The following is a 12,020-nucleotide window of genomic DNA, read 5'->3' as shown; positions in this document are numbered from 1 at the left end:
GGCAAAGACTTCCTCTTAAGATCCACTTCCTCCTGTTGTTGATCTGTTTCTGTGATTCGCTCACATGTTCCCTCTGAAGAGCTTGACAGAACACGTTTGCAGAGACCCTCATGGATTTGCCATTCCTTTCCCACCACTTTCTTCCCAAACATGAAATCCACAAGAATGAGTGGGTGTGTCTAGTGGAGACTTTTCCTTTAAGCAGAAATCACAGACCATATATTAGAGTGAATGATCCCTTCCTCTGATGGAAGAACACGGGTTACTTTTTATTTATACAAGACACCCAACTTTGGAATTGATGAACGAACAGGACAGTTATCACTTTTGTGCCAGATTAGAAGTTTATTAGGAGGTTAACAAGGGATCTGTTATTGCATCTCCAAAGACCAAAAGAGTGACAAGGAAAATGTCTCCCAATTATGTTTAGCTTCATAGTGTGCCCATCAGCAATATCACATTTAATGAACTTATTTTACAGTCACATCTAGGTGAGTACCTGTGAAAGCATAACACATTATGTAAATGTGTCACTGTGATAACAGATATTACTTGACCCTGTTACAGATTTCTCTAACTGTCTCAGAAGATGGAGACAGTGAGGTGTCTCTGCCATCTCTTACAGGAAATAAGCCAGGAACTTCAGCAGGAGCCTAGAGGTGAACCCTGGAAGCTGGTGCGAGAGGAGTTTCTTCCTTTATCCTAAGTGGTCACTCCTGGAGATGTTTGAACCAAGTAGAGTTGAGATGTGACTTCGGAGCCCTTCTCCTCCTCCTGGGACCAGGGCCTTTAGCACACGAAGGTACTGCAAGGCCCACACCGAACACGCGGGCCACAAGGATTGGAGACACAGGGTCCAATGGGCTTGTCACATGCATTGGTTGTAGCACATGGGTTGCAGGGAAGACTGGAGACAAAACCATTGGGGCAAGTTAGAGTGACATGAGCGAAGAAACTGGAAGATACTAAACGCACTTTGTTTATATCTTTCTTCCTTTGTTGCCAACCAAACTCTTGGAGTTATAAAATGATTTCCATCAAGAAGAGCCCCCCCCGCCCCCCCCCCCCCAGCAACCTCGTGTGCCCTCAAGGCAAGTATAACTAGCTTCATACTCACTTGCAGTCCTCGCTCTCCAGCAGGCCCCGGTACGTGTTGATCTCACACTCCAGCCGGGCCCGGACGTCCAGCAGCACCTGGTACTCCTGGTTCTGCCGCTCCAGGTCACCCCTGATCTCAGCCAGTTGGGACTCCACGTTGGTGATCATGCACTGCACCTGGGACAGCTGGGAGCTGTAGCGGGCTTCCGTCTCTGTCAGCGTGTTCTCCAGTGAGTCCCTCTGTGTGGGGAAGAGGAAAAATGTCACAGAGCTGCTCCTTTAGCATGTCTCCCATAGGCCTCCATAGACATCACAAGCTTCAAGAGTTAAAGAAACTATGACCCAAGGGCTGCCCTGTGACTCTAGAAATGGTAACCGTTGTATTTTACTAAGTAAGGTAAAATTGTGACTCTGATTCCCCGACCTTACTTTCTCACCATCAGGTCTGAACAATACCCACCAGGTTGTGCTGGGCCTGCAGCTCGATCTCCAGGGCGTTGACTGTGCGTCTCAGCTCAATGATCTCCGCCTGGCAGGTCTGCAGCTGCTCTGAGCTGGACACCACCTGCTTGTTCAGCTCCTGGGTCTGAAACACCAAAGGTAAGAGACAGGATCAGACCCTGCCTTAAGGGTCCCGAGGTCCTGGGTGGCCATGTGCTGAGATGCCCACCTGGTTGGTGTACCATTCCTCCACATCCCTGCGGTTGGTCTCCACCAGGGCCTCATACTGACACCTGGTCTCATTGAGCACGCGGTTCAGGTCCACGGTGGGAGCAGCGTCCACCTCCACGTTGAGGCGGTCTCCAATCTGGCAACGCAGGGTGTTGACTTCCTGATGAAAGATTTAAAATATTTGAACAGTATTTATTACATTGTAATGATTTAAAAAATTAAAGGATCCTGATCCTCTCCTCTAAGAATGCAATTCAACTTTTGATCATTCATAAGCTTTCAACAGCTCAGTTCCCTCTGATCCTCTCATTAACTGGGTTCTATATTCATGAGTAATCTGCGTATTTCACTCTACAAAGTGCTTTCAAGTCCATGACCTCTTTCCACCCTCGTGTTCAGTGTACCACTCCTCATGCGGAAGGTGAAGTATAATGGACCACAGTTTGCACTGTGGGTCCCCAAACACCAAGTTCGGAGTTTTCGCTGGTAGACCAGAAAGCCTCTTATGTTGGATTCTTAACCATGGGTAATAAAAAGGATAGAGTCTGGCTAAAGATGAATTAAAGACTGCTTACTTCAAAATCTGCCATTGTCGCATAACTGGTGATTTGTTGATTCCACCAGCATAGATCTTGCTGGAGGAAGTCAGTGTCTCTTCATTTCACTGCTAATCTCACTGAGCCAACACAGTGTGGTGATTGGGCTTCGGTGGATGTCAGGCAGATTTGAATTGGGCCTCACCTCTACCCCTTACTATATGGCTTCTAGAAGCTTCTAAATGCCCCAGGTTCTACCTCTGGAGTTCTAAAGCACTTGGTACAACGTTTGGCACACAACACGCACTTGAGTAATATCAACTATCACCATTTACATTGTTCGGGAATTTAAGGTTTGCACGTGATATCAGTTTTCTTTATTGTGCACCCGAGCAGTGGTGGTGAGCATTTTCCTGTGTTTCCTGTAGACAGTTCTGTCTAGCAGAAACGGCTCTGAATGAGATGGAAGGAAGAGAGGGGCTTCGATTCCAGCTCAGCCCTCTCTGCTGTGTCGAGAGGCCTCATCCTGGCCTCTCCAGCTGCTAAGTAGGGAATTTGGGTAGGAGACCCCTGCAGACCTGCTCTGACCTGGGGGACAGAGGAGGCTGCCTGGTTGCCGGCCTTTCATTATTGGGCTCGACAGCTTCCTTCACTCGCATTCCTGCCTCCGGCAGAAAACTCCTAATCGGCTGTCAGGGATTTTTAGGTTACTCATTCTCGATAAACCCCTTTTTGTTTGGAAAACACATTCCCCAGCTTGCCGAGCCTCTCCCACACACACCCCGTGGGGTTGGAAACAGGCCGTGGCAAGTTCAAGCCCGTTGCTCCTCGGGAAACCTCACCTGCTCGTGGTTCTGCTTGAGGCAGAGCAGCTCCTCCTTCAGGGACTCCACCTGGGCCTCCAGGTCGGACTTGCACAGGGTCAGCTCGTCCAGGATCCTGCGCAGGCTGTTTATGTCCGACTCCACCAGCTGCCGCAGGCCCATCTCCGTCTCATACCTGCGATACATAACAGGAGCATCGGACACAGGCCTGACCTAGACTCTGGTTTGGTTTGTCAGACAACTGGGAGTTGGGGCTTGTGTTTTGTACAGACATCTCCTTCATTTAGGTTTTTAACACTGAGCAGTAGCTCCTAGAGAAAAATGCCCTGGTGATTATTTTTTAAAATATATTTTTATTGATTTCAGAGAGGAAGGAAGAGGGAGAGAAAGAAACATCAATGATGAGAGAGAATCATTGATCGAGCCCGCAACCCGAACATATGCCCTGACCGGGAATTGAACCGTGACCTACCACCTGGTTCATAGGTCGACCCTCAACCACTGAGCCACACCAGCTGGGCTGTAATTATTTTTAATAAATAAGAGCCACTGGACTTAAAGGGATAAAAGCCCATAAAAACGGTGAGATGTCCAAAATTAATACACCTCCCGTAGTCTCCCAATGGAATTCTGTGCAGAGGAGAGCACTGGGGAGCAGGCTCCTGCACTAGGTTGGGGAATGTCATTCTGCAGAGAAGCAGGAGGTGAATCCGGAAAAGAGGTCTCAGCTCTGGTGAGCCTCGAGCCCTTGGGGAACACACGCAGGGAAACGCTCTGTTGATGTTCATCAGTGCTGAGCACAGGCTAAGGGCACGGAGAGGACAGAGAGAAGGCAGCACCCTGCTTGCCACTCACTTGGTCCTGAAGTCGTCCGAGGCCAGCTTGGCGTTGTCGATCTGCACCACCAGCCGGGCGTTCTCCGACTTGCTGCACAGGATCTGGAAGACCCAACACGTGCTAGAGTGAGCTGGGAACACGGGCTAGAGTGAGCTAGGAACACAGGCTACAGTGAGAACATGGGCTAGAGTGAGCTGGGAACATGGGCTAGAGTGATCTGGGAACACGGGCTAGAGTGAGCTGGGAACATGGGCTAGAGTGAGCTGGGAACATGGGCTAGAGTAAGCTGGGAACACGGGCTAGAGTGAGCTTGGAACACGGGCTAGAGTGAGCTGGGAACACAGGCTAGAGTGAGCTGGGAACACAGGCTAGAGTGAGCCGGGAACATGGGCTAGAGTGAGCCGGGAACACAGGCTAGAGTGAGCCGGGAACACGGGCTAGAGTGAGCCGGGAACACGGGCTAGAGTGAGCCGGGAACATGGGCTGGAGTGAGCTTGGAACACGGGCTAGAGTAAGCTGGGAACACGGGCTAGAGTGAGCTGGGAACACGGGCTAGAGTGAGCTGGGAACACGGGCTAGAGTGAGCTGGGAACACGGGCTAGAGTGAGCTGGGAACACGGGCTAGAGTAAGCTGGGAACATGGGCTAGAGTGAGCCGGGAACACGGGCTAGAGTAAGCTGGGAACATGGGTGGGAGTGAGCTGGGAACATGGGCTGGAGTGAGCTGGGTTACTTTCAGCAGCGGCGATCCCTACTAATTTATCTATCTGGAAGGAGCACAGTGAGGAAAACCCTAGTAGATCTTATATAAGACTATTACGTGCTAGCTCTGTGCTCAATAACTATTTGAGAAATTCAATTTGAAAAGAACACCCAGAAAAGTATCAGTAGATAAATGATCTTTCTTTTTCTTTCCTGATAAGCAGTACTGAGAAGCTGATAATAAGTAGCATTTTTTAAAACTTACTATATGTCTGGCATGGTCTAAGAGCTGAAGATATAAAAATGAGTCAGCACTAGATCCTGCCCTCAAGAAACTCCCAATCAAGCGGGGAAGATCAATAAGGAAATGAACTTGCAGCTGGGAGCGTGGGCTGCGTCGGGAAAGCAGCCACGCCCTCCCGGCCCCGCAGGATGCCTTGGCACCATGTCCTGGTAGGCAGTTCTCACGCTTTCTGGTTCTAGCCAACCATTGCATGCCCTCGCTGGACAGTACAAGCAGGAGAAGCCCAGAGGCATCTAGGTCAGGGCAATGAGGTCCCAGAGATTAGGGTCCCACAGAGGACAGTAGTAAGAGGTCAGAGCCATCGGAAGTCCAGATGCGGGAGAGAGAAAAAGGTCCGGTCTTTACAGAAGGTTCCGCTTTACCGAAGGTTCTCGGGCCCAGTCTTTTCTCTCACCCCAGGGTAGTAATTCCGGAGCTTGGCAAATGCACAGCAGCTTTTAATTACAGCGTATTTATGCAAAGTGCTGCTTACCTCCACAGAGACTAACACTATGCAAATGTTCAGACCTAACAGTCCTGAGCCTAGAAGAACATGGGCCTCCAGGAAACAAACTGGAAAAGCCAGACTTGAACCCCTGTGTTTCAGTCCCCCCGAGAGCCCGTCTTATTTCTGAATCAGAGCTCACATTCCCCTGACTACAACGTCCTGCCCAGGCAGCGCGGTGCCCACCCCTCACCTTCTGCTGCAGCTCCTCGATGGTCCGGAAGTAGGACTGGTAGCTGGGGCACATCAGGGGCTCCTGGGGCTGGCAGCGCTCCTGGATGAGGCTCTCCAGCTCCGCGTTCTCCCGCTCCAGCTGCCGCACCTTCTCCAGGTAGCTGGCCAGGCGGTCGTTCAGGAACTGCATGGTCTCCTTCTCGCTGCCATTGAAGGAGCCCTCGCAGAACCAGCCGCAGTTGCTCACGTTGGCGGGGATGTTGCAGGCCCCGGGCAGGGGGGTGCTGTGGCAGCTGGGGGCCACGCAGGGCCGGGCGGGGCAGCTGGAGCGGCAGCTCAGGTTGGGCAGGCAGCAGGTGTAAGGCATGGTGCTGGGAGGGAGCGAGGCGCCGGCGGAAGACAGAGTCCCGGTTCTCCAAGGAGCGTGTGGGTCTCCTCGTTCTGGGAGCCTTTATACCCCTTCCGCAGAGGGTGTGGACGTGGAAGGCAGCCCTTTCATTCCTACTTACTTGGCGATTGTCAGAAGCCCTTCCCCTGGGTTTGTTATGTTTCCTCAGAAGAGTCCCTCACCTCATAAAAGTCTTTACTGGGGCTTCTCCCCACCTCAGGACTCCTCGTCCATGCTGAGCGTCGATGAAGTAAGAGCCTCACTGTGTGGCTTCAAAGCGCTGGCCTCGCGAACGCCCCGGCCTTTATTACTGGGCGTGGCGGGCCAGGGACACGGTCGTTCCTTTGCTTCCTGGCTTCCCAGCCCTGACTCCTTGGCAAGCCTCTGGCTCTGCTCGCTACGACAGAAAAACTTAGCGCCTGCCTGTCCATTTGTCCTTGGCTAGGTCAAATTTCCAGCACTGGCTTCCAAACCCATGTTCTCAGAAAGAAGAATAAATCCCTGTGGAACCAGTCAAACTGCCTGGTTCCCCGTGGCCGTTGCCTGATATGCAGGCACCACCCATATCCGTGATTATGTCAATCAACCAAATAACAGATATTCACCAGGATCATGGTTCGGACAGGGAACAGTGAGGAATGGAGGGTCAGACCAGGGCTGTGATCAGATGGAGCTGACATTTGTTGGGTACCTACACAGGCCCAAGGTGGTGCTAGACACTTTTCAGAAACATGATCTCATTCACTCCCCACCATGAGCCTTCGAGAGTGAATGGTATTATACCCATTTTACAGATGCACAAAGCGAGGCATAGAGGGTAGGAGTTAATATGTTGTGAATTTATGATGCCAGCACGGATCTCTCCTCTTTCCATCATACTATGCTTCCTAAATAAGTGAACTACCTCCTTCCCTAACTTCTCAGACCTCAGTAAGTTGGGAAGTTCTGAATCAGAGGAGCTGGGAGAGGCTCAGTAAGGACCTTGTGAGCCAGGGAGTGACAGATTAGGGTGGAGGAGAAGCAGATCTTTCCATCCTTTCCTAACTTCTGACAGATCCTCTCTTCCTCCTGCCCAAGCTCTCATCTCACCTTGAACATGGCATTGTCATGATTCATGTCTACCTCTCTCTCTAGATGAGTTCCCTGAAGGCATGAAGGACCCTTATATGAAGGTCCTTGAGTTTAGGCTTTATCTTAAGGGCAAAGGGGAGCCATTGAAGGTTCTAAGGAGAGAAGTGATATCGTTTCATTCTTGATAAGCTGCATTTGAAGGAACAGGGAAATGCTCAGCAGGTCCTCGGAGTTGACTAGAATTCCTGACAGATATAATCCCACTGCAGATATGAGTGCTGGAGAAATAAGCCCTGGGAGAGAGTGCACAAAGAGAAGAACAACAAGGGGCTGAGGACCAAACTTTGGAAAACTCCCCAGCCAGAGAGCAGGATGAAATGGAGAACTGGCGAGAGAACATGAAGAGAGCTGGTTCATGGCATGACAGAAGGTCAAGGAGGAGAGAGCATCAAAGTGGAGTTGAAGGTCAAAACTCTTAGTGCAGCCAAGGGGCTCGGTAAGATCAGAACCATGGAGAGGGTCTTGGGTAAGTTGACCAGGAAGTTGCCAGGACCTTTCCAGAGTCACACAGGTATACACCATACCTGTGCGCTTCAGAATAACACCCGCATGGAACTTTGGTAAACTGAGACTTTAAACACCCTGAGCTGAGATGTTCATGGTTTAGAGAAGTCCTGCCAGTCAGTTTGTACACCTGATTATAAAGCTTGTGAGCTTTGCTCTTACCAATACAGACTTTCTTACCATAATTAGTGTGCTTTATGCAGCTTCAAGTTGTCAGTCTTGTTTGGATCTGACGATTTATAATAGCTGGTGATGTAGGAACAATTAGCCAAGAAGCAGAAGCGCTTGGAACTGTCCATGCCTGTAACTTCTGTTTTGTTGCAAGGCATAAGGGGAGATGTACTTAATATCCTAAAGGGAGGTGATGAGGAAGGAATTCAGTTGTGTGCCTAGATGTACTGCTCAGGGAGAGGAGGGGCTCCTCACCATCGTCCTAGCAGGGGACACAGCAGAACTCAAGTAAAGGTGCTCAGAGCAGAGCCCAAGCCCCTCAGCTACAGCTGCAGATCAGCAACCAGACTGCTTTGCTCTTCCTTTCCTCCTCCCACCTCTTAAGGTAGAGCTCAAATGGCAAAATTATCAAAAGAGAGAGGGAAAATCTTGGAACAAGTGTGATGCTAAGGATCTTAATGGTTATCTCATTCAAGTCTCTCATTGTACAAATGAGGAAACTGAGGCACAGGATGGAGGAATGGCTGGCTTAGGGTCTTATCACTTGAACCTAAATCTGCTGACCCCTTGAATTCCCAGTCCCCATCACCATGCTTCAGAAGTGTTAAATAATTTCACAACCAATCTGATCTGCCATTACCTAGGTCCTAGGGAGAGAAATTAAAGGCAGTGAGGGGGAGAGGGGAGAAAATCTTGTTGTCCATACATATGCTTAGTTGAAGAAGAATGAAGGGTGAATGTGGAGATGATAGAATTCAGCAATATTGAAGTACTTTATGGCCTGATTTCAATTTTTTTACATTGATGATACAATTATATCCCATCAGATACAGAATTATATCCCACCATTTGGAGAAACTTAGAATCACAACTGTTCAAATGATGACCCTACTCAAGAGCAATACACTTACCCAAAATAAGGTAGACAAATAGTTATAATAAAGTTAAAATGATTGTAACAATGAGGACGATTGAGAGATAAAACGGAACCACACTACAATGATAACACTGCATGCTTTTGAATGGTAGGATTATGAATGCTTTTTTTTTCTTTTTTACTCTTTTTTGTCTCCTCCAAATTTTTTAAAAACACATATATTACTTCTGTACAAGAAAAAGACATAAAATTGACATTAAAAATTCCAAAAGGAAATTCTTACAAGTCTTCTAAAGCAATAAAGAGCTGTAAAGGGACCCAGGTAAGGCTCCTATGCCAACATAATCGTTAAGTTGCCCTTGAGCTTGTTATTCTGGAAATAAAGCCTTTGTCATGATTGGCATTCACACTCTTGTGGTAACTGCTGAGTTTGCCAGTTTCAAAAGGGAGCTATTAGGAAGTGATGAAGGGACACTAAGCTTCCTATGGGATCAAAGGACCTGTTGCTCATGAATTGGCTGATGTGTAGGTCTGAGCTGCAGGTGAAGAGAATGCCAAGAGGACCCAACCTTGGAGAAATGTTCTCTCAATGGACTGTCAGCCCACAGCCCAAGACAACTGGGTATTTCACGATTACTTCACCGGACGACATTCTTAGAATGGATTTCCTACACACGTGATGATAAAATGTCTTTTCTGCAAATCGTGCCTAAGTCATATGAAGTCTAGAATCTTAGAATGTTGGCACTGCCAAGGAGGACCTAGGCAGCATATCTCATCCAACTCTTTCATTTTGCAAATGGGAAGGCATTGACCCAGAGGGGGAAGAAACTTGCCGAGGCTCACGTGGAGCGTTTGTGGAAGAGTCTAAAATGGGGAAAGGTGCATTAGACTAGAGAAATAAGGGACAGGAGACAAGGTCTTCGATCTTTGTGAGTGTTGAAACTCAAACCATTGAAAAAAGTTACATCTCTCAAAAGACTGCACCCTAATGAAAAGGTGAACTTAAAAAAAATGTATGTTCATTGTTACAGGAAGATTTAATGAAGAAAAAATTGAACTTGCTCTTATTTTTCTAAATTTAACCTAGTATGCTATATTTTAAAAAGCCAGTCATAAAATACCACATATTGTATGATTCCATTCATAGGCAATATCCAGAATAGGCAAATCTATAGAGACAATAGGGGTTGCCTAGGCCTGGAGGGTGGGGGGCAATGGGAGTAACTACTAATTGGGTAAAAGATTTCTTTTGGGGGATGATGAAATATTCTAAAATTATGGTAAAGGTTACATTATTCTATCAATATATTTAAAATCATTGAACTACATACTTCATATAGGTGAATTTTATGGTATGTGAATTATATATTATGGTATGAGTTGTATTTCAATAAAGCTATTTTTAAAATAATAATTCAGAAGGAGAAAACAGAATAGGACAGAAGCCATATTCAAAATTGATAGTGGTTGAGAATTTTACACAGGTGTTGAAAAGTATGAATCAGTTGTAGAAGCCCCTCGCTCCTAAGTAGGAGAACAAAACCAGCCCCAGCCTTAGACATAATGCATTGAAGCTACACAGCACTAGAAACAAAGAGACAATCTTAGAAACAGTCCAAGAGAGGAAAAAAAGGATTATCAGCAATAGAACCACCATTAGATTGGCAATAGGCTTTTCAGCAATGACAACAAAACACAAAAGACAATGGTGTTTGGGAAGCACCTGTCCCTGATAAAGGCAGCTGCAGGCAACTATTGGTGGACAGTGGTCCCAGCGTTTACAGAGAACTGATGAGAAGGATTGGACTGGGGTATTTGTACAAGGAGTGGAGGTGGTTCCTGGGATTGAACTCGCCCTGAAGGAAGGAAGAGAGAGTGGAATGCACCCACTGGGTCTGGGACATTCTGTGCACAGCATGGAGTGTCACTCAGTTATCTTCCAGGGTCTCTCATGCCTTAAGTCTGGATAAGGGAGATCCAACAACATCAATGACAATGGAGTAAACATTCAAAGAACCGGAGTATGAATTGAAGACCAAGATTGGAGCAGACATCATCACAGCAGGGGGAGATAGTGTCAGCTTCATCTGAAGGAAAGAAGGCATGACTAGCAGTTTGGCCAATGACTGGGACAGTGGCATCGCACAGACCACAGCACCATAGCCATGGGAGCCACTAACCTACGCCGACATCAGTGGGCACCAGTAGGAGCAGGGCTCCAGCAAAGCTGTCAGTTTTCACAGTGGCAAAGATTCGGTGTCCTAGTTTGATGCTAAAGTACTTTTTTATGGGGGAGGGGCCCCCAAATCCAAATTTAATCTCAGTGATTAAAACATTCAAATGAGAAGTAAAACACTTGAAAAATCTGTTGGGTATTACTCAAATATAAGGCTCCCACTATTATGAGTTCTTTGCCCAAAGGAGTTTCAAGAGATGTTTGGGGTGCTAATAGCATCATCTTTCCCCAGGTGACAACATTGAAGGATGCATAAAGTCTGTGTGCTTGTTTGAAATCAGTTTTATTCTTTCATAGTCACACCTCACATGTAACTGACATTCAGAGCGTGAACTCTGGGTTCAGTCCCATGATTGTTACTATGCGAGCAAGAGAGAAAATTAGCCATGCAGTTCCTGGTACTTGGTTGCTGTCCTTCTTCTTGTAGGCACTTGGAAAAGAAACAGTGGAACTTTCTAGAAATGGTAACCGTTGTATTTTACTAAGTGAGGTCCCATAATGAATGTGTTTATCATATTTAGATGAGGCCTCTTGCCTTCGTGGCCCCACTGGTTTCCTGCTGGCCTGAGTGCATGCTAGGGCTCCTTGTGCTTAATGAATGTTAATTAATGATGACAAAGACCTTTTAGGAGAGGATTCAACTACACAGTCTGCCTAAGCTTTCAAGTGGGTTTATAAGAAGCACATAACATAGAGCGAACACTTGGAAAAGTATGAATACACATCATCTCTGCTTTGCAAGAGGAAAGTTTATTAGAAGATGTGCAAAGGGGCTGGGGAACTGCGAGAGAAGGTCATAGCAACAGAGAGAACCACAAAACATCTCAGATGACACCGTCATGGCCCAGACCTGTCTGACTCTCAGGTCAGACAATAACTACAGGAGAGCAGCCTTGAATGAAGAGGATCAGGCAGGCAGGGCTCAGAGCCAGCCACACGCTGGGCATATGTTCTTCTTCCAGACCAGGATCGATGGTGATGCCTGCGGGGAGTTCCCGCGATGATGGTTGTCAGAGAAACAGGGCTGGTCCATCCGTGGTCTTCTGTCTTCGTGCGATCCTCCTGCTGGCACCAGGGTGT

The 12,020-nt window shown here is 47.6% G+C and overlaps 1 protein-coding gene across 1 annotated transcript; it reads right to left on the bottom strand.

Annotated features, from left to right (window-relative positions):
• Nucleotides 1-772: 772 nt before the first annotated feature.
• Nucleotides 773-5,997, bottom strand: LOC307115161 (keratin, type I cuticular Ha3-I; the record flags this gene model as incomplete). Its single annotated transcript, XM_079798218.1, has 7 exons — nucleotides 773-907; nucleotides 1,118-1,338; nucleotides 1,559-1,684; nucleotides 1,769-1,930; nucleotides 3,149-3,305; nucleotides 3,986-4,068; nucleotides 5,650-5,997. The coding sequence occupies 7 exons, from the start codon at nucleotides 5,995-5,997 to the stop codon at nucleotides 790-792; spliced, it is 1,215 nt and encodes a 404-aa protein (XP_079654344.1). The 3' UTR covers nucleotides 773-789.
• Nucleotides 5,998-12,020: the final 6,023 nt, after the last annotated feature.

This window comes from Cnephaeus nilssonii, assembly GCF_951640355.1.
Source record: "Cnephaeus nilssonii genome assembly, chromosome: 19".
Lineage (NCBI taxonomy): Eukaryota > Metazoa > Chordata > Mammalia > Chiroptera > Vespertilionidae > Cnephaeus > Cnephaeus nilssonii.
The sequence above is the reverse complement of the archived record's forward strand: the minus strand, read 5'-3'. Positions and strand labels throughout refer to the sequence as shown.